The sequence below is a fragment of the Plectrocnemia conspersa genome, unplaced genomic scaffold (genome assembly GCF_051122295.1).
Source record: "Plectrocnemia conspersa isolate PC_06_02 unplaced genomic scaffold, ASM5112229v1 ptg000010l, whole genome shotgun sequence".
Taxonomy (NCBI): Eukaryota; Metazoa; Arthropoda; class Insecta; order Trichoptera; family Polycentropodidae; genus Plectrocnemia; species Plectrocnemia conspersa.
In genome coordinates this window covers 4,385,447-4,410,183 of record NW_028277174.1, presented here as the reverse complement: position 1 = coordinate 4,410,183, position 24,737 = coordinate 4,385,447, and the positions used below count along the sequence as shown (strand labels likewise).

Below are 24,737 nucleotides of genomic sequence, written 5' to 3'. Positions count from 1 at the left end.
AAATCCTAATTTAATTTTATGTATTTTTTAAAACCCTTTAGTTTCCATTTTGATACATTACATAAAAAACATTAACACGTAGATTGGCATCTTTTCTTCAACTGATAAGTTGTTGTAATAAGTCATATTTTAATTGTTTGTCATACATAAATGTTATTAGATCTTTCATTACTTCTGAAAATTAACTGTTAACAATACTATATAATGGGTAAAATGTAACTTTTTGTTTACACTAATATGAGATTATTCATTAGTACTACCATTGTAATAAGTTTAATTAACTTTCGTTGCCAAATCACTGCTGTTTGTCTTTTAATATTTGACCCTTGAAAGGTAATAGTTATTTTTTTGAAATAACCGTGATGTCAAACACTTAATGGCACACTCATAATTTAAAGTTTTGTTTATATTGTCTATAATTTAACAGCTACATAATTTTGAATCATCTTCAATTAACACCTTGTAAGAAAAATGGTGTGAATATATCATATTTTATTGTTTATTTAATTGCACGAAACTCTTGTGTGCGCTTAACAGACGATAGAAGAGTTTTCATATGTAAGCAAATTTGACAGTGATGTTTTAAATCTAACTTTGAATAATATAAAATGTTTTTTTTTGGAAATATTTTACTGAGTTGTAAACCCATTTTTAAATTATTTTATATATATATATATATATATATATATATATATATATATATATATATATATATATATATATATATATATATATATATATATATATATATATATATATATATATATATATATATATATATATATATATATATATATATATATATATATATATATATATATATATATATATATATATATATATATATAAATGCACTAGGATCAACTGCATATCTTGCGGACGCGCACGTGCCATCCATTTGTATTGTAAATCGCACAGCTACACAATGTTTTTAATGACTAATTTTAATCATTTAATTTAAAAATGGATTAAAAAAATCAGAACGAAGGAAAAATAATATTTAAAACCCAAAAGGTTCTGGGTCCGGTATACGCACACTCACTAGCTTAGGTACCTCACGATAGTGAGATACCGACAGCTTATAGTTTTATATTAATTAAATAAAAAAATTATACATATGTATAAATATTTTTTTTAGATTTTACAATGAAAAATTTTTGTGTCATATTTTTTTAGTTTTATTTTTATTATACGCATGCATTTAATTGCAAAGCTTTACAATATAGCACAAATAGATATAGCAAAGATAAATTGCACCAATGGGTCACGTATTTCGCTATTCAAAGCGCTTTTAGCGCACAAAGGAAGAATGTGTTAAAAAAAAACACTTTGTCTTTTCTATCCCCTAATATCGATTTGCCATTTTACCCATCTGTGTCATTTGTCATCCGTAAACTTTCAATTATCATTTGTCGCAAGTTGACGCGAGCCTTTAGGCTTCGCGTTTCCTCAGGCAATTTTTCTCCTCGACCATTTTTTATGCGATTATGGAGCAAATTGTCACTTTAAAAGATGATTAAATAAATATATAATAAAAACCATTACATTAAAATATAATATTTAAAGCATTGAAATTTAATTTGAAAGTGGATTTACAAAAAAAAAAACATTTTTACTCGAGCAATTAAATCGGGAGTTTTTGGATAGTTTCCGCGCCGCGTCGCGGACTTTTGGACCACCCTGTATTTATTGCCTCTCTTTATGGTCGCTTTTAACGACTGGATTCGGCCTTTCGTTATGTAAACGCTGCAAACGTTGCGTCACGCTTTAGGAAAAGTCCGCATTTTCCTGAACAAAAAATACATAACGAAAAAATCCTGCAATTTATCATATGATAATATTATTATTGATATACTGCGCTTGACGTGAATATATCAAAAAGTTTGGTGTTCACGCGGGAATTTTTCGCGGAAAGTTTTCGCTTTAAAGCGCAAACTTGAACGCCATAAAATCCGAGGTTAACTGCAATCAAAACGCGACATAACTCCCATTGTATTACAACGCTAAACTCTCGCAAAGTTAACTGAGCTTGTGACATACTAAATACTCTATTGAATTATGAAGTTTGCTGCATGCAGTATGCTGTTATTGTGATACTTGTTTATTAATCTCATATTATTCATTTTTCAAATATAGAAATAAATATAATAGTATAAAAATGCAATACTAACAGAAACTCTTTTGATTACACAGGCACATGAATATTTTCACATTAAAGGCAAGGTTATTGGTTAGGTCGTATTCGCTTCAATAATAGGTTTTTGTTTGGGTCAGTTATTATTTTTGAAGTCGTCGGTGCTTGTAATATCGTATGCGTATCCTGGAGGTATTGCTTAACAGAAGGCGAAGCAGTGAAGTCCGGTTCGCATTATATACATGGTGGTATGAGCCTGCCGTGCTCTCACCACGTACGTTAGTAGGGATAAAAAAAAACGCAAGCGCACGTTTCGACTGTCACTAAGATCGTGGGTATCACTTTTGAGTACTTTATTTAAATTTATTCAAAATAAATTTAAAAAAATAAAATAAAACATAAATTGATTAGGTATACTGTAAATATTATAATTACTTTACCTTTTGTTTTGAATTGCTATAGTAAACATTGTATACCTTTAATGTTATTTATATTAAGCAAATAGTACATTTGCCAACATCAAAATAAATACTATGCATAAGTTTAAAAAAATATATAAAAACTCCCAATGGTATAAAAATATTATATAATTGTAAAAAAAATCATTAAGAAAATTAATAATAATAAAGAATACAAGTTTATTGGCGATTTATTTAAATAGCTCACGATTTAAAATTTACAATAAATATCTCTAAACTGCATTTGTATGTTTTTTAAAAATTGTTTTAAAAACATACATATTTTATTTTTAATTTTTAATTCATATAAGATATTCTTATCGAGTTGTATTAGCTTATTGTTAGAGAATTTTCTATACTAGATATGTATGATCTAGCTCAATTTTAATCCATCCGTGAGATTAGAAAAATCTAGACATAATCACTAATTCCCACTAAGGTCCGTATGAGATTCGAACCCAGGTTTTTCAGGTCGATAGTCAGAGGCTTATATGTTGCTGGTAGTATTTATAGTAAGATTTTTTTGTCTTACGTTTAAAAACAAAAGCACTTGGACAGAACACAAACAACATTATGCTATTTGTATAGTCACACATTCTTCAAGATTTGTCTAAGCTATAAATATAATGAAACATCAGCGACACTATAGTAATGTTTTAATTTTAAACCTGACATGCACCGCCCACTCACATATCTGACACGCCATGAATTCTATATATATGTATGTTATAAAACTATTTATTTAAAAATATGTAAATCATTCCTATATAAAAATACATATAAAATACCATGTGCGTTTTATACATAGTACAGTTTAAAAGCAACACGGTATAGATCCATCTGTTAAATAAATACTATTTTTTACTAATGTTTCGATGTAAAATTCTGGTTTAGATTTAGGTTAATTTGAGTCAATGCGTTTTTACATAATGTTATTTATACTTGTATTATTTTATTTATATTTTCATTCAGAATAAAACATAATTAAAGTAAGTCGTTTTGGGACTTACAATTAATTCTGTTCGCTTTTATTTTTTATAATATAAACGTAGCAAAGCGTTTTTCCTCGGCAAAATAATGTGTTATTTTAAGCGAAACATATAAATTAAACAGTACCCACTAAATCGCTTAACTTTATAGCTATACATAAACGATTGTTAGGAATATTCCGAGAGCTAAATTGTACGACTATCTTACGTTTTTTCACTTTCACTTACCCATATATTTCAATGTCGTATTTATTATACATATATATGACTATTTTCAGTGTTTTTTCGTTTTCTATTTTGCGATTCATATCCAAGCGTTTAATGCAAATTTAGCGGCAAACCACATCCCATAGAGTTAATGCATTTTCTGGAAGCTTTACCTCCTTTTATGCAAATCCTAAACCAAACGGAGTCTTTAAAGAGTAAGCTTTAAACGATAAAGTTATTTAATGATGAATAGAAAAGGCTGAATGTGAAAACGAGCTGCAAAGTTAAAGGCACTTTAAAAAATGGGCAAAATCTAAATGATATATTAAGCCGATCTCTTGTTGCACTATATTTATATAAATATTAAACATTTTTTCTTCTGGGTAAGAATTATAAACAAACGCTTAAAATTAGGTTAATGAACAACACAGATTAAAAATGCATTAATCGAGAAAAATTATTGTATAACAGTCATTCCTAAATTAAAACAAACTATAATAAACGTTTATTGCGTTTAATTTTTTTTATATAAATCAGGATACAGAAACAAATTCCAAATTATTGTAGCTCTTATAAATAGTTTGCTCTTACTATGTTTTATCACTGGAATCACTCCAATTGTTCATATGTTATGAACTACAATTATGAGAGTGAATGAGAGATCCGCATGCCCTTATCTTTCACTCACTCTCGTCACTTAGCAAGCGAGCGAATGAAAGGGAAAATATCTCACCGTACGCGTATTTAAGTATGTAGGTACATACATATATATTTCAAATTAAATTTATCAAAAAAATTTGTAGATAAAATAAATATTAAATAAAATGTATGTATTTATTTATTACAATATGATCGCAATAAAATAAGTTTTAGGACACAATATTTGTGGTTTAATAAATAATTTTAAATTGTGTTATTTTTAATTAAATTATAAATTATTAAATTATAAATTAAATTATTTTATTCCATTTATATACATAGAATATGTATATATATATTTATATATGTAGGTACATTTATAGATTTTTTTAGGTATATTTAAAATTAAATTTATCAAAAAATTATATAGAAAAAATACATATTAAATAAAATGTATGTATTTATTTATTATAATATGATCGCAATAAAATTATTATTTGGAATTAAATTGAGGAAGGTTTTTTGAGCCGCTGTATACTTCTTGTATGTTTGGCGTGTCGGCAAATAATATTTAGTTTATTTATAAATGCATTTTCCCTTTAAAATCAAATAAAAGTAAATTATAAAACATTTGAAGGATACTACAGGTGAAACGCTTTTTTTATATAATAAAATAATTCTTAAACAAAATAACATTGCTTCTTCCATTATAAATAAAAAAAACTGTTGTAAAAACCTTTACTTATCAATAGCTGTTATTAAATAGCTAACTCTGTGTTTCTGTCAAATAAAATTGTAGATTGTTATCGTGGGTTTTAAAATATAATAAACTCATACTTTTATATGCAAGATTTCAGTTTTGCATGATCAAGACAAAAAATATTTTCAACCCTTTAAACGCGAATTTATTTTCGTTACTGAATGTAATTTAAATAATTTATTAAAAAAAATATTTTTAATTTTTAATAAGTCAGTTATTTTGTCTCACTGACATATTCAATATAATAAAAATGTTGATCAACAAATTCTATAAGACAGCATATGTTCTGTGTAAAAACCGAAGGATTCAGTGAAAATTATACTGTTGCAAATGATTCATTATTTTGTTTATGTTATCTTATTTTATTATATGAATAACAATTTTAGTTTACGATCTTAACACATTTAACGGTATTTTGAACCCGCTATCCTCAAATGTCGTATGCCATGCGTTTTGGGCTAAAGCCAACTAAGCACACTAATAATTATATTTATACACGTAATAAGACAAGAGTCGATGGCCAAAATTCTATTTTTGCCTCGAGATGACGGAAAGTGCCAATGGTGTCCCAAAGATGCGACCATGGCCAAGGTCCAAGATCTAGGGCGGCTGGCTAAGAGGTTAAAGCCACCGCGTTCGTTCAAAAACGGGGTCAAGGGGTTTGGACCTTTAATTATAATATAATATTTGCACCGATATTTTCGTGGACGTAAAACATAAACGTTAATATGAGAGATCGTTATAAAAAGCGTTAAACGGCGGAACACAATTTGAAAACGAGGCTCGTTTAGGAAAATGTTGACCTTCGCAACTCAAAGCGTTCCTTGTAAATATATTATATTTTTCCGACCTTTATATCTAGCAAAAATAAAAGTCGTGAATACATGATTAGTTTTTATTTATAAAAGTTGGACTTTATAAGCTTTAGCAGCAATATGCTGGTTAGTTTAACATATTTATTCAATAAAAACGTTCAAAGGTAATTTTCATAGTTAATTTTACTTAGCTGTAAATAAAGAATATATTGATAGTATTTAAAATATCATACAATATTTTATTTCATGGTTAAGAATTATTTAACAATTATTTCTTATAACTTTTATGCATCCTTCGTTGATTTTTCAACATTTACGATAGTAGTTCATCAGTAGTTTGCTTTTACGTATTTTTGTTATTATAATAATACAAAAAAATAATGATTGAAACCATTGCATTTAAAATTGAAATAGGAAAAAATACTTTAATTATATATATACATAAAAAAGAAAGGCGTACAAACTAATAAAATATAATATAATATAGAGTAATAAGGAAGAAAGAGCTTTTTTATTTATTTATGTTGTAAAATGAGTGTAATAACATTATATTTCACTACGTAATATATTTTTTAATATGCTCTTTTTTGTATAACAATTTGGCCGTTGAAATGTGTAATTTGCATTAAAACTCAAACACTCTGCCGAAACTCTCAAGAACACAAACGTTTTCTACGTTAATGAAACGAAAGAATATCTAATTAGTTGTTAATTAAAAATATAATATTTAACGTTACATTTAACGTGTTACTTACTCAATTAAAAATGTGCATGCATTAGGAAAACTCTTTGTAAAATAATATAAAATATATTTTTAAAACATCGCCACCTTTTACAGTGAAAGGTTGCTTATATTTACCTGTATAAAATATTTATTAATTTCAAAGTTAAGCTAAGGTATGACAATATAGAATAAACAAAAAAATATATAATTTAATCGTATCATAGCAACATACATATTTATTATTTTGCTCATAGGAATTTATTGATTTTTCGATCAAAGTGAAAAAACTGGGCTCGTACTCGGACGCTGTGCTAATTTGGCGTAAACTTCACTATTCGCGAGTTCAGGGCTTACCAATTCAAACTCTTGTGTATTTTCAAGTCGGAAGTCAAGTGGGCGGTAAGTGATTATTAATTAAATTTTATACAGAGAAGGTCTGGCATATACATATATTTACCAGTAATTCTTTTCTTTCTCGCAGTTTTAGATGTTTTATTTTGTTTTTGCAAAACGAATGATTATCTTAAAATAACGCATTCTCTCGTTGTTTAAACAGTACCGGATTTCAAAATGTTAATTACGCCGAAAGGATATTTTTTGCGTACCGTAGTCTTTAAAATTATTTTCTGAAGGACCTCTCACATGACGTTGCTATAGAGCACAAAAATAATAATGATTATGACGGTAAAAAATAAAAATGGTTGCAGCAAAAATTCTACTTAGCAAAATATATATTTATACTAATTAAAATCGATATCTGTTAGGGGTATTTATTTTGATATAAGATAAAATATTAAATTTATAATTGATTTTGTGCAAAAAATGCGAGACAAGATCACATAAATTTATATATGAAAGTTAATGTGTACGTGAAGTTTTTGTATCTAAATGATCTAATCGTATTTAAAGCATATTGAACATTGAGCTAAGTCAGAGTTGGCGTGAAGAGGGAAGCGGCTGCCTTCTCGATCGGCGGCTCTATTTTATTTAAATTTATACGAACTCAATGAGTTATTTTAAGAGAAGTTATTATTCCCGTAAAATAACTTTTGTTAAATATTTTAATGAAAGTTATTATTTAGGGAGGTTTAGTGCTCGCCCACGTTTTTCTACCACGACCTTTTGCGATAATCTGAAGGTGTAATTGGTTTAGCCTGTTTTCTTGATTTTTATGACAGTCATCTGAATACGTTTTGAACGGTCCTTAATCATTTGAGTATCACTCATTTTTTTAATATTATATAAGAATTGCCAAAAATTTCTTAACTAAAGAAAGAGATATAAAAAAATCCACAACTTTTTTTTTGTTTTTATACATTTTAAGCGCGTGGGGGGTTTAGTGCTCGCTATATTAATTACATGATTTGAGGAAAATATTATTTTAATTATTTATTATGAGGGAGGTTAAATGCTTGCTTTGAGGATAAAATTAAATTAGCCTTTTTTTACTGGACATATATAACAGGCTGCAATCTTTTTGGAACGGTAGTTGAATATTTTAAGCGAGTACGAGATTAGGCAGCTTCTTTAATTCTGTAATTTATTATATTTTATGTTTTTAAGGCTAAAGGGGTGTGATTTTACAGCAAAAATAGCCGCTGAAAAAGCTAGTAACAAATTATTTAATTGAGAATATATTAGATACCATAAATATGTATATGAAAACTTAGCAGGTAATGGAGTCACAAGAGCTGTTCTTAAAAGTCAAAGTTAAAGCTATAATATTATTGTTTGTGATCTGCTGTGTTGATTGTGGACGATCCACTGATGTGTCTCTTGGTGTTATTTTTGGGTTGAATCCTTAAAGCGTCTTCTTCCGTCTGCCTATCTTTCTCTCTCTCAGTTGCAGACAAAGTGTCGCATATTTTATATTGCTGATTCGAAACAGCTCTAACGAATTGCAGACGAGGATGTTGGTGGACAATTGCATCGCTTTTTGGGTCCAGCCACAAAATATGTTCACATTTTTAAAGTGAAACTTTCAGCCGGCTACTTTTTAATTAATTGTAAATTAAAATATTTTCACGCAAATTAGAACGCATTCACCGTTGCGCATCCTTTTCACACAAAAGTCTGGTTTTTTGGTGCTGTCCAAAGCTCACTTTTTTCACTGTTTCCTGGCCTGGCTTTCAAGACGAGCTGCCATTTATTTTTATTTGTTTGTAATACTTGCAGAAGGTCTCCAATATGTACTGTAAATATTTTAGTTTAATCTGTGTATTGTCACGTACGGTCTGCACCGGTCGTCATATTCTCACGGTGCCTAAATTAAAATAATAGCTTGTAAAACTGATTTGTTTAATATTTGCTACAGTTTGGTAATAATTAAAATAATAATGACTATTAATTTATCTAAATTTTTTTTGTATACTAGTGTGTTTTTTGTGTTTTTGTATAATAGTATTATTTTCGCTTATTTTATTTTAGTTCAACATCTTTGATGATTATATTTTAACTCGCAATAACTGTACCTTCGTTTAAACTAGTAGCAATACTGTTAAATTATGTTCGATCTTAATTTAAATATTTTTTATTAACACACATTAAAAATCATTTTATAATTTAACCTAATTTAAAGCCACAATTTTCCGTCACGCCTAAAATAAAACCACAAAAATTAACGACCCCCAGCGCCCGCCCTTTCGAATCAACCTTTCGTTGTTTCATTGTTTTATTCCACCTCTTATTTCCGGCGAATGTTGCTTATCAGTGACGCAACGAAGTACAAAAAGCAAAAAACAGACAGACATTCGAATTCCGCACAGCCCATCAAATTAAGTCAGAAGGCACTTACACCTCCGGACTAATTCCGGACCATTAGCATATTTCCTTATTTTTTTGCAGTACGCAAACGGATTCGCCGTTACCGTTATTCCTTACTGCGGCTTAATGACCGCTAAATTTGAATATCTTCACGAAAATCTCCCTTAGTCCGCCCCGTGACGTCACGGGTGACCTTTCACACCTGTATGCACACGCGACCTATTCCCCATAGCCGTGTCACCTTGTTCGGCATATTTTTTGGGCACGGCGTAATCTAGACGCGGAAGCGATAAGATCTTTTTTTCTCTGTTGCGTTGTGATTTATATGCGATTGTAATACGAGCTTAGGGACTAAAAAAATGATAAGTTAAATAATAATACATGTAATTACTATCAAAAAGCTAATGGAGAAATAAACTATACATCAACGGACTACTAAAGTTTTTAAATTAAATGGAGGTATCTAAAAGCTATTGATTATTTCTGTTTTTAAAAGTTATGTGACAGATGAAAATAATATAATATTCTATAAATTAATTTTTAATATTCAATTGTTTTAATAAAATAATATTCCAACTTTTCGTATAAAAGTATTTGCTCATATTTTGAATTATTAGAAATAGTAATTGCACATACTCTAGAAACAGATGGTTCAACAGCGCAGGTAGTTAACTTGTGAATCTATAACAAAATTTGCGATTTCTGTTGTGCGTTTTATATTTTATTTTAAAGATATTTATGACAGTCATAGCAAAGTTACAAGCCAGCAAAAAAGCAGTCGCAATAAAATCATAAAAAAACGATTTCTGAGTTATTTTTTGCAGCTTTCTATATAACTAATTTTTTTTTTAAATCAATTTTATTAAAGTTTAATTTTTTTAACATATCGAGTAGCTGCAACTCATTGCTGACAATATAGCCCACAACAACAGCAACTCAATGAGTATTTTAGGCAGTAGTAATAATTAAAATGATTTTTTTATATTTATAGTTTAGAACATTTTTCAAATTAAAATGAAATACTTAGATACTTTTTATTGTTAATAGATATGTATTCATTATTCAAACTATATGTTTATTTCCTCATAAATTTATGAATATATTAAAATATTTTATTTTTTTCTATTTGATATTTGAATAGTTGAATTACCCAATTTGCGTTAATACAGTCAGTTCGGGAGTTATTTATTACATCATTATACATAACTGAGAAAGAGATGGCAAGTTTGGGTTTACGCCCCTACTATTAGCTATAAAGCACACGATGCGGATATATGTTCAATATACTCCTGTTTATATTTTGAACAAATTTATATAAATTAAAATCATTACTATATTTTTATATTTATCAGTCAATCAGAGTAATGATAAGTATATCGAACATATATCCGTATCGTGTGCTTTAAAGCTAATATAATAATGATGAAATGTATAGCTTTCGTACTGACTGTAATGTTTATACATACATGACTATGCTTGTGGCAGTAGTGGTTTTAAAATCATGCGATCATTAGTTTTTTGTTATCAATTTTTTTTAAATAGCTTAATTTGTAGTTCATATAAATAAACATGCTTCTAAGATACTGTATTAAAAAATCAATTATATTAAAAAAATTGAGCGTGTTCATTTTTATTTATTTTAAATATTATATATTAAGTTGCCTAAAAAATGAATTTATAAATAATTTATGGTATATCCATAATCTTTGGTTAGATTTCTTGAAACTTTTTCATGTTTGTCTGTAATGTTTTTAATTGCTTATCTTAACATTTAACCGTCAGCTTTTATTAAATGCCAAATCGTCGACAAATTAGTTTTAGTAAAAAAAATATATTTGTGTATTTAAAAATTTGGTTATCGACAACATATATTTAACTATTGATTATAAACCATCAGTTTAAAGACAGTTGATTAAAAAATATCTGAAATGGATTAAAAAAATAATTACTCTCGGGAAGGAAAATCTTTAATTAAAGTATTTTTTACAGAAGCATGTTCACAATATTCCAGATTGATTAGAGAATGTTCAGTTATATTATAACTAAGTAGGTCATGCTTGAAAATTAATTTGCCCTTACAATCTTCGCCCTGAATGAAAAAAGTTTCAACAATCCATGGAATTTTCTTTATTAAATTTTTATCGCAAGTAGCAAATGCAGTTATCGTAACAGTATAGCATGATAGCAATCAACATTTTTACTCAGCTCTGAATCTCGCTGAAAGCATAAAAAATTACGTGTCACATGCTTTATGCTTTTGCTAAAAACCGGAGTTTTGTCGAATTAAACCATAACCACGCGCGCTCGTATTCAATTACATTTCGTAATAACTGTTTTCGGTAAGCGGCTCGTGAAAATCGTCCAGGGCCGGATCGGCGGCGAGCGAAACCCAATTAACCGCCAACATTCGAATTCGTCAAACGAGATTTCCGCCGCCTATATTCAGCATTTTTTAATTTGGCATTTTTTCAGCTTGCTGATGGAAAACCAAGGTGTCGGTGAATTTTTTTTATTATAAAAATATTTCAAGAGTAGAGTGAGGTGGCCTTTTTCGATAATGACGGCTCTGCAGATGTCGACTACGGAACGTTACGTTTCCGCTCGGATGCGGGCTCTCTGTCGGGCTTTACGCTAGAGCAGGGGTAGCAAACCTTTTAAAAAATCGAGTGTCTGCTTTAAAAAATAGACAAAATAAGCATATTTCTCTTATACATTTTTAAATGATATATAATATATTTCTAAGCGAAAAAAATATTATTAATAATATTTTAAATATGGAAACACTACTTTTAGCATATTATTTCATTTTACTTTGAATATGCGAGTAATTGCATTATAAAATTATTTGTTATAAGTACAGTCGACTCCGCTTAATCGGGACACTCCGTTTAATTAAATGCGGAAAAATTTATAATCGATGCAACGCTTCATAGTCGGAAACAAATTAAATAGCAAAATCTGTAAAAAGGAGACTATCAGAATATTTTAAATCAAAGTCTTGAACATTTTATGCTTTTAAAGAAAATTATATTTTATATTCTTTAAATATAATTTACCATCATAATATTTTTTCCATTAGAAAAATGACATTAATTTCTGAATTACAGGTCATTTATTTATAGGTACAAATCAGAAGGCAATTTTAAAAGATTTTCAATGTATAGCCAAATCATCTATATAGTATATATATACATATGTATGTATTCTGGTTTGTGAGGAAAATTTATCGTTTAACATCAATCTCAATTCAATCAGTGAGTCGCTCCAAATGCTTTCCAATCCATCCAAATTAAGTTAAGTGGCCGTAACCAATTGAATTTTCTCGACGACAATGTTGCGAAACTGCATTACCATATGCAGCTACTGCTTTATCTCGCATCGCAACTCATCCCCGCCGGTACATACAAATAGGAAGCGACATTCCAATGCGACTTGGCCTTTGCTTTGCAGTTCCGGCTAATGTATGCCACTTTTGTCTCGCATGTGCAAAATTTATCGCCACAAAACCCAACGGGTCAGCCAGATGTCGCCCCCTCTTGTAATACACGAACTCGGCCCTTTGTTCATTGCGCAATTAGTCCTGGGGAAGTCGAAATATTCCTGTTATTCCCATCGTTATGCAAAACAACGTGCAACTCAATTATGGCAAAGGGTCAGAGTCAAGATCGCGGATTTATCCCGGTGACTAGCTCTCGGTCTTTTAGCACAATGCCAAATGTCGCATTCTATATCGAGTTCTTGGACATTGAACTAGATAGTTTATCATTGTTGTTGCTCGACGCGAGTTTATTTGACCTCTCTTTTAAATTACGATTGTGTAAGCAGAATGTGTGGTGATTAGTTTGAATTTACTGCGTACTACTAAAGACGGAATAGCGTAGTCCGTAACGTCTCAGACTATTAACTCTGAGGTTGGGGGTTCGAGCTCGGGCAGTTTTGTTTTGACGCCAATCGCCATTAATTATTTTTCTAGTACTGTAGAGATAGGGCATGCTTGTTTAGTTGAAATGCAGAATTACCTAAAGACACGTAAAGCTGATGTCCGAGTTCAGACAGTTTGCGTGTGTGCCGAAGCTCGAACAGATCTGTCTTGGTGTCCGTTGGACATATCTGTGCGTGTGCTTAGCTATTAGTGACGGTAAATTTAACATAGCAGTTTGTAATAGGCTATATAAAAGTGTCAATTTGAGGGGAAAAAATGCAATATTTTTGTGCAATGCTGTACAATTTAATGAGTTTTGTAATATGTAAATGTATTTACATAATTTATAACCTTAATCTTAAGCAATTAGTTTTTATAATATGTTTTATAAATATATTTGACTGTTTTTTAATACAATATTAGTCTAACTATACGTAAAGCATTCGTTTATTTGTGTAAGGAAATAAATTGTCTTTTTTTAGTTTTTAAAAACCAACCAACTCAAAAAGATGCTGTGTATTAGTTATTAGGTCTCTGTATATTATAATAACGCAGGTAGTCATCTACAGACAAATTGCAACTTATTTTGTTTAGGGAAAATTTTATTCTTATCTTCATGTTGTTTATAATCCGCAAATAGATAACAACTAATTGCCAGCAAACAGTATGAACATGTAAAATATTTGTTAATTGGAAAATTTTCAGAAATTACTCAATTTCTAAGCGGAATTTTTCAAAGACTATTAATGGTGATATATAACGATATCTAAATTTTTATCTGTTTTTCAATATTAAAAATAATTTTTAATTTATAGTCTATGAAATGTTATTTATTGTAATAATATTTTAAGCATACTGCGGTTGAGTTGCTGCAAACTTAACCAATTGCTAACAATAAAGCCCTAATGAGTCTTTTCGGCTGCCAAAATAGTTAAAACCTTAGATGCTCTATTATTTTTTAAAGTGAAATTAAATATCTAAGTACGTTTTATTGTAAGCAAATAAATATGTAAAATATATATAAACCTATATTCATTATTCAGACTGTATTTTTCGTATATTCATACCTTTACGAATATATTAAAATATTTTATCGTTTACTATTCAATATACAAAAAGTTAAAAATAACGAATATTTGGAAACTACACAACTCGTCATTTTATAAATTCTATAAAAAAAAAAATTTTTTTTTATAAATCGAATTAATAATTTAATACTTACTAATTACATGTATATTTATGAGCGAATTTATATAAAATTAGTAGTTTTTAGCTTTTATTTATTTTAGATTTATTGTCAGTGTTATCAATTACTTATTAGTATTTGGTTTTGCTCAATTTTATTTGTATTCATCTAGCAGTTTAATATGATAATAAAAGCATGAATTGTGTTCGTAAAGAAATGTTTTTACTGTTAGAATATTCTGCGTAATATTTTTGGGATAATAAAAATAGTTAATACATTTTTTGGCAATTGTACACGATAATAATTATAAATGTTATACATATGTAAATACTTAATCTGATGATCCAACTTAAATAAAGGCATTCTCATAATTGAAACGATGATAATAATAAAGTTTTCCAATGCATTGGACCCAGTTTCTCACAGGAAATGAAACTCTTGCTGTTCGCGTTTATAATAGACACACATACACATCTCCAATTTGATATACGGATATACTTGTTAATATGTGTGTGTTTCTTTCCCTTTCGCCAAATCTTTGCCGCATTCGCTTTTATCGGAACGAATGGCGGCGGTGGGCAAAGTTTCGCGTTATATATCACCATTAATAGTTAGAGAACACCATCTTAATCATTACTCCTTGTAATATATTGTTGTCAACTGGCCGGCTCTCTTGAATACCGATAGAAAATCAAGATAAATGAAGACCCCACAAAGTCCGCATCGCTTGGGTCAAACGCTAAAAGGGATAAGCCCTTAGTTAACTCAGAGTCGGATACAACTTTGAATGTCTGTAAAATAAATATCTCTTCCCGCTATTCCTCGAACTGATTTCATTACGATATGTCTTTATGGCGAACAATGGCCTCTTTAATGCGTATTTAAAGGGACGTTATCTTACATTGTTAATCGAATTTTATTAATTATTATTATAATTATTTTTATAGTTGAAACATTCATATTGCTATTTATAAATTAGTTTCTGTAAAAATGACCATTTGGCACATTTCTTGTTACGGTATATCTTTTCTCATGTTTCACTATAGTTTTTTTTTATGTTTTTTTCTCATACTTCTTAAGAACTGTGTTACATATTTGCCAATATTATAATTGGTATTTTGTAATCTTAATACGATACCAAAACATATGTTTATTTATACATCTTATAATCACTTTTTCACCTCGTTAGATACTATGGAAAAACACTCCCCGAAGACTAATTTAAGTGGTGTGATCGAAAATTTATTGATGGAGGGAAATGTGTATAAGGGGAAAACAGAGAATCAATTACAAGAAACTGATTGACTGCTAATCGAGAGTTAATAGATCACATGATGGAATTCGAACCTTAATCATGTCACATTAAACTTGGCCAATCGTCAATCTTGCTTGTGGTTGAATTATTGCGCAAAAGAAAATTCTATACATAGATGTTTGATTGTCAAATATATTTTACTTTTAATTCCAACTGCTTTATATTATTCTTTATTTTGAAGTAAAAATACTAATACTAATGTAAATTACTATGATATTAAAGATCTAAGCAAGACTATTAAATTAGCAATTTGAAATTTTATTAAAAAAATAATTAGTCGACGGATGGTAAATGTTAAATAAAATTTTGTAAACGTACGTGTTGAAGATAGATTTTTTTTTTTTTAATGTATTATGTGATAATCTGTTAGCTAATATAAATTATTAACTATATGCTCTGTTAGAATTAAATAAAAAATGTTTTTTTTTGTTTCAGGGTGTCGTCTTTGGGTAGTGAGGGTGGCGGGGCGCCGGGCGTTGGGGTCGGCGCATGCACGCCACCACCGGCACGGACCGCTCCGGCGGGGGCGGCGGCTCATGGCGGCTGCCCCCGGACGAGACGCTACAGGTTTGCGACCCCAAGAGCAAGGAAGAGGTCAGTATAAACAGACACAAAAAATACGTTTAAAAAATCACCTACCATCATCGACGGGGCGGATTGACGAGGGTGCGTTTTTAGGGCGATGCAAAGATTTGTGTCAGGAAATGTCGCATTATATCAAACCACATCTTTGCATGTAACCAGATTGATAGTGTCCTCAAACTAAGGTATACAAAATACTAAACATTATGTTATGTATATATTGCTTCTTTATTTTAATATAATATATATATATATATATACAATTTATCAGTTACAATTTTTTGGATGCCTTTAGCAGTCCTGTAATGAGGACTAGAAATTGCAATAAATTGGGTAGGTAGGTTGGGAAACCGTTGGGATTTTTTCTTTGTCAAAAAAAGAATTATCTGCATTATTTTGCTGTACTCTAATCCAATATATCCACTTTCTAACTTTATCTCCAGTACAGAGACAATCAGTGGCTTTGCGACTGTGTCTCTTAACAGTCCAGGTAGGAAGTCGCGCTTAGCATCTGTGCGGGCAGCATCATAAGATTCCCTATCGAGCTCGACGGTTTACCGTTACATTCTAATTAGAATCCACTACTATTTGCCTCTCAGCCATACACCGTGGGGATGTTACCCTGCGCTTCTAAAGAAATATTTACCATTTTATTTTTATTATATAATAATGCTCTTTTCTTATAATAAATATAAATATTTTATTGCTTTTGGAAACAAAAATAGTAGGAATAAATTTATTAATGACTATTATAATTATATTTATTTAAAATTCTGCACAAAATTAAAAAAAATCAGACAAATACATAAGTAGTAAAATTATGAAATGAAGTTAGTGGTATTGTTGGTTAATCAAATTTATTCATTTACCAATCCAGAACTAACGCCCATTCCCTTAAAAATAAAAGTGGGAGTGGTGTCGCATGCAACGAAGAAAGAGATAAAGCATGCTCTTTCGTCTAACGATACTTCGTCCAGATGACATGGGAATCTTATGAAGCGTACGGGCAGTGTTTCGATGCGAAAGCCCGATTAAGTAAGGAGAACAATTCTCCATGGGCTAAAACTACTAGGAAAAAACTCTTAGCTAAAGTTTTCACTCGAATATTAAATTATTCGAATTTTTCACCCAATTTTCAACTATATAAATATTCAAATAATTTATCTAATATTCGTTTCTACAATCTCAAATGAAATTTGAAAAAATCTTAAAATGAAACAATTTGTATACTTGAACAACAAAAGTGGTCGTTGTTTTTTCTTTAATATATTATATTATTATACGCTTTTATTTTGTTTAAAATATGGTAGTTATAAATAAAAGTAAATATTAAGCCATTATATTTTAATTTAATAATTTTATTTATGCATATTATGCCATTTAAATAATTTTATTTATGCATTTATGCCATTATGCATATTTTTGCCTTCTCCTCATCGGAGTCCGGGCATAAGTTTCCAAGGCTGCAAAGTTTGCTGACCGATTGCAATTATGCCGTGATCACCCAGCTAATTGCTGTAGTCATCGTTTCTTAGATCGGCGAAATAGATATACGCCTTTAGAAAGCGACGTTCGCTTGATGGGCATTGTCCAAGGTCGTATTGCATTGCAACGGAAATCTAGTGAATCCAGTGATTTATTATATCTGTTTTTTGCAACAAAAAAATATTCTCTCAATGACGGAGAATATTTACTGTAAGAACAAAACTCGTGCTATTTATTGGATTGTAACGAGGACTGTATGATCCAATATCCTTTACGCTATTGTGTCGTTATGGATGATCATTTTGGTCACACTAAATTAACGCAAGTTTTGAGACAAAGACACTTTCAAACGTGGTCACTACACCATTAAATATTTATTACAAAAAAATACTTGCATGGTGCTTCTTTAATTTCTTAGCTTTACACATAAATGATGACTTTGATTATCAACTAAGCTAAGGTTCAACGCATCATCACGGCCGTTAACTTTAAAAGGTTAATCGCCATTACTATATGCATATATAATTTTTTAATAAATAACGAAGTAACGAGTTTCGTGACTTATCAAGGCCGCTTATCACAAAGGATGACCGTAAAACTGTTAACGGCTACCCCAGTTAGGTTAGGGTCTAAGGAAGGTACCCGTTTTAGATATTAACAACATCATTATGATACATGCTCCGGTGTCCATTAGAGCCCTAATCACTATGATTAAGGGCTCGCGTACACGCGTTATGGAAATTTAAGCACGTTCGTTAACCATGGACGTTTTCCGCAACATCGAGCAATGCGTGAATAATATAATATAAAATTACCGGTCAGATCTAGATAGCCGCATAAAGACTAGGAGTGCTTGAAAGCGATTGACTTCGAGCCTTCCAAAACTTCCAAATATGGGCGTAACACAAAAAGTACTCGAATCACGACTGAAATCATTCATGCTTGATGGCTTAATGTGTAGTAACAGCAGTAATTTTATTCATAACTACAAGTCATTTAAAATAAAGCTATATATGAAAAATATATATATAACACCTTTTTATAGTAATTTAAAAAAATGTATATTAGCCTACGATTAAAGAGTATTGTAATTTTCGTATAAAAAAATATTATAAATATTAACATATTTCGCAAAATCACCTTAACCCACTAATCTCGTGTATCGGTGACTACGATAGAATGTTTCGAGATCTTTAATTAAATTATCCCAAATTAGCATTTAAATTATTGCGTTTTTTCTCCCATATTTTTATTTTTTGAAAGGTATTTTAGTTTTTTCCTTTAATTATAGCCAGTAACGGTAAATTTTATATTTTTATATTTTTTATAAATAATGTTTTAAAATTTGTAACATATATATTACATATATACATATAATTGCTATGTTTGTAAATAAATATTACTTGTATTATTGAAATAAACGGTTTATAGAAAAGCCAAGTATTACTTTATACAGAGCTTAATCATAAAATAATGTTTCAACCTACTATGTTTTGTTTTTAAGTAGTGAAATTTTTTATATATCTAAAAAGAGCTTATATATTGAAAAATAGATGATATATAAATAATACATGATGTCATAATAGTCACAAAACATAACTTTTTGAGTGGTGCAATTTCAATAGTTACGTACTTTCAGTTTAAAATTACAGGATCATTATGTATTTAATGCCTTTAGTAATTTGACCATTCATTATGGCAGAATTGAGCACATTTTCTGTATGTAATTTATATTGCTACTATATATAAGTTTATATATATATATGTAGAAATTTAATATAAATGAATATAAAAAATATGTAGCAGTCCTCGAAGTTATGACTGCACGTTAATTTTTATTGCAACGATGTTCCGCTCGTTTCAAAGTAATGTTCGCTCATTAAATTAACCGCTACACTTTAAATATTATTTTAACGGTTACTAAAAATATATTCGATAAACATCAATTTATAAACTCATCATAATTTATGGCTGTACTAAAAACTTCAAACAGTCGTCACAAAATCTATCCTCGAACATAAACAAACGTAATACACATGTAGCAAATAAGTAACTCGACGATAATAATAATCAGCTTTATTACTTGAGCTTTCTTCGGCACGACTTAATGAAAGCACTGTACTCGTATCGAATTCTTTCCAGTCCATGTATTCTGATATCTCGCCTACTATACGGCAAAATCAACAACGAGGAACGGTAGCATTAATTTCGTTCGAATGTATGCGCGTCCTATATAAATTATACGAATTTATATTCGGTAGCGAAGTTTCGTTCATTATTTCTCAGCCAGATACTGCCAAAGTAACAAAAAAAAAACTTTGTGAATATTTCATTTCCTCCCCACTTATCCTGCATCGCGTCGCCTCATTTTTCCCGCCCTACGCAGAGATAACTATGTATTTTTTATGTGTATTATATACAACGTTAGATGGGTAATTTATAGCCATGCAGACAGTATTTTTTTATTATGTGAAATGAATGTTTATTATGTGTGTAGTATATATTATACATATATATACAATAAGCAGTGATGTTACATAAATGTTCACTAGTTTTCCCTAAATAATATAATACTTTTATTTGTCGAGTTCAGTTGAATAAACGGTCTTAATTATATAAACACTAAATCTTCTTACAAACTCCTTCTTACAAAAGTCATCAAGAACCTCATCATATAATAATTTGTCAAAAAGTTTTTTTTTCCATGGATATTAATGCAAGAGCTGACAATCTATTCTCACTTTGATTATTTATTATTTTCATTATAGAAAATGATCTTTGATACAGAATCACTTCTCACCGGTATGGTAAAAATTAATTTGATTAAATTGAATACTTCCGTTAAAATATATTTTAATTCATTTTTGATAATCACATTATTGCATTTATAGTGTGATTATTAAAAATGAATTAAAATTAATTTTAACGGTAGTATTCAATTTATTCAAATCAATTAATATATAAATAAGTTTACTTTTCAACCTCATAAAATTGAAAAAAAAATCCATACGAGCGCTGAAGTGATATAAAAAGCGGTTTTATAAAATTCTTTTCGTATTCCTTAAATTTACGATTGTATGAGAGATTTCACACCTGCCCGGTTATTGGTAAGGGAACGACGGGTTCCCGGGTGCTCCCACCCGCATCCTCAGGCTGTGTATAAGCCCTTACCTATCGACTCTTTTGCAACCCTAGCACTGAGCACAACCGCTTCCAATTGGACAAGCCGATGGTCCACTTCCACGTCTCGGGTGGGGTCGTCCCGGTGGACGGCTTCGGCCGGTGTTCCGGTCCGGAGCTGCTGATAGTCTCCCGGTATCACAATCTTTTGTTGGAGATGGAGAAAGGAATGTACTGGTTATGGGTAAAGGCAGTGGGGTGGTAGTGCTCCGCTGTCTTTATCTCTCTGGGTAGAGATGTGTGTTGTGGTAGCGCGCTGCAGAAGGCAGTTTGTGTCAAAAGTTATTGGTAAAGGAAGCCGGCAGCTCCCACTGCGAGACATGAAGGCCGAATTCAAAATGTCAACCGCATGAACGGTTGGCTTCATAACATTCCCATGTCGTCTGGACCAAGTACCGTTACACGAAATAGCATGCTTTATCTCTTTCTTCGTTGCTTGTTTCACCCTTCCCACTTTTATTTCTAGGGGATCGGTGTCAGTTCTGGGTTGTTAAATGAATAAATTTAATTAACCTACAATACCATTAACTTCTTTCCATATTTTTGCTACTAATGTATCTGATTTTTTTAATTTTGCGCAGAATTTCAACGATCTTTTAAATAAATATAATTATTATATTTATTTATATAATTATTATATTTATTTAAGCATAAAAATTTTAATAAATATATATACACATATATTCATATACTCAAAAGCCATGACCATGACAGGTTTATTGCTGCCGAAATACGAACGAAAGTAATTTCCTACTATTGTTGTTTCCAAAAGCAATAAAATATTTGTATTTATTTTAAAAAAAGAGCATTATTATATAATAAAAATAAAATAGTGAATATTTCTTTAGAAGCGCAGGGTAACACCCCCACGGTGTATGGCTGAGAGGCAAATAGTAGTGGATTCTAATTAGAATGTAACGGTAAACCGTCGAGCTCGATAGGGAATTTTATAATGCGAACGGTTGATGACTGGTGACAGAAAACAAGAGCACGAGTAACGGAAAAAGTTCTAGTGCGCATGCGCGACCAATTCAATTCCCAATAAGCAATTCACGACGCACGCGTGTCGAATGCGCAAGACAGCTGGGTAGCCATCCTGCCCGCGCTGCAGTCGGCTTTAGCCGCTCCCTCGGGATGGTTGTCTGTAGCCGATTTTCTGAGCGATTACGTTTCATAATAACGTCAATTAAAAAACTGAATAAATGATGAAAATATTTAATTTTTAGAATCGTTTTACAATCCCAAGGCATGCGCCGCATCTACCGCATGCACGGACCGCACTGATTCATCACGATTTACACTTACTTTATTTCTATATTTCCGTTGTGATGCTCCAGCAATTGTCACAATTTTTTTGTAACTCAGCTACAGAAAATTCGAACATTTAAGAAAAAATATACCCAAGTACGTATTTTGTTATACCCAATCAAAATATTTGTAAAGTGGTAGATAAAATCGCGAATAGCATATTATAGTTTAGATATGTAAAAAAATATATTAAAAAATAGTTATTTAATAACTTTTCGAAAAATAATTACAAAGAAAAAAATACCAATCACAACTTCAGTTAGTCTATATATATTCAGTAAACCCTTCGCTCTCCGCACCCGGAATATTGTAATATTGTGGAAGTGTATTATTAATAAAGACAGTAATACATTTACATGTTTTCGATGGTTACACTGTATATCTAAAATCACTGTTTTTTTACAGGACCTAGTTTATCCAGGCGATGGACACAACTGGAGGAGCATCATATTTTCGTTGATGGTAATTGGAATGGTGATTGCAGGAATTGTTACAGCAATCTATTTACTTGGGTGAGTCGCCATTCATTGTTCGCTTTACAATTGCTTTATTATGCTCCTCTAGTAATAAAGTAACATTTTCAGGTATGTGGATGAGTTGCTGTACTGGTCGGGGAGGCGTATGCGGCTGGAGGAGTTCCTTCGCGGGGAACTCTCCCCTCAGCAGATGCCCCCGGCCTGGGTCAACCCGACCCACTTCGTCTTCCAGGCGGACGATGGTGGACTGGCCGTGTTAGACACGGCCAACAACACCATCACCACCCTTGTCACCAATCACACACTGGTAAGAATTAAAATAATAGCTTTAACCATAATACAAAGTTGCAATTACACGACTTTTGATTTTTAAAAAAAGGAATACAAACTGGCGCAAAAAATGCATTTATATTTATTATAACATATCCTATTTTTTTTCTATATGATATCTTGAAACGGTTGCTCTGTTGTTTATATATTTTTTTATGAATTGGGGAAAGTTATTTATATATTTACGTATGTATACAAATTATTTTTTTAATGAAAATATGTGTAATTAGTTTCAAATTTACGGTTTGTAAATATGAAAACATTCTTAATTCTGAAATTAAACGTAGTTTTGTATAAAAGCAATAAGTCAAAAAGTCAAACCTTAATATAAGCTACTAAAGAATTATGATTAAATAAAATATATATCTACACCTGGATATGTTTTTACTAGTGTCAAAGCATTTATATTTCTGTACTGAATTAATATATAGTGTATTTGCTTTCTTTAGATATTATGAAATTTATATTGAGATTTTTATGTGTACAATGTTTCTAATGAGAGCTTGTAGAAAGTCTTTATATTATTTATTTTTTGGCAGATTAATTAAATTTTAGTCACCAATAATTTATTTACATCATTGCTGTAGAGAATGTTTAAAAAATACTATTTGTATTGTTGGTATTTTTCTGCATATATCTTCCAGCTCTTACTCGACTCCATTTAATTAGCCCATAAGCTTTTTGATTTTGGTAAAAATACACGTTGCGTTAGGAACACATGCACAAAAATAATAAAGCAAATATGTAATATTTGTAAAGAGTAATAAATATTTTTATATTCTGTAACATACATTTTAAGACCCAGATGACATTAGTTGCCATTTACAAAAATAGCGGTCATTTCTTATAGGGTCATTTTTTCTGCACCTTTGTAATTAGCGGTGATAGTGAATTCTATTAATTAATAATACGCAAAAGGGCATATTTTACAAGCTTCTTATAAACATATAAACAATTACATTATATATGTTACCAAAGCATCAGTATTATAAGAGCAATTACAATGCTTTAGTAAACACAGATTTTTATAATGAGTAGATACTTTAATAATACAGGTTATTGTCAAATTTTATTTATGAAACAAATTGGCAAATTGTAAAACCATGATTATTATTATCACTGAGTGTTACATTTTAAAAGGGACACGAAATAAAAAAAATAGTTTCGACGGTCCCGCTAGACTCAAAAAAAGTAGTATATAGTAAGTTATGAAAAATGACATAGGGCTTGAGCTTAATTAAATGAAAACTTCGTTGATAGCCAAGGGTATTAATTTATTTTTTAGGTTCCGATTACAAAGGATTTTTTAATTCGTAGATTGGATCAAATAGAAGATAGACCAAAGAGATCGATATTTTTGTTGCATCCATATTCTTTATGAGCTGAAGTAGAATATTATCATTGAATTTTTAATACCTTATATGTACGACTTAGCTCAATTTTAATTATTTATTATTGATAAGG

At 30.1% G+C, this 24,737-nt stretch overlaps 1 protein-coding gene across 2 annotated transcripts in view; it reads left to right on the top strand.

The window, feature by feature from the left end:
• The window catches only part of LOC148230376 (inactive dipeptidyl peptidase 10), a 248,086-nt gene that overhangs the window by 159,685 nt on the left and 63,664 nt on the right, over positions 1–24,737 (top strand). For both annotated transcript variants that reach the window (XM_088195085.1, XM_088195084.1), the window contains 3 exons: positions 16,348–16,506; positions 22,873–22,979; positions 23,052–23,250. In XM_088195085.1, coding sequence (XP_088051211.1) covers positions 16,402–16,506; positions 22,873–22,979; positions 23,052–23,250 — 411 coding nt within the window. In that variant the 5' untranslated portion in view covers positions 16,348–16,401. The remainder of the gene's footprint in view (positions 1–16,347; positions 16,507–22,872; positions 22,980–23,051; positions 23,251–24,737) is intronic.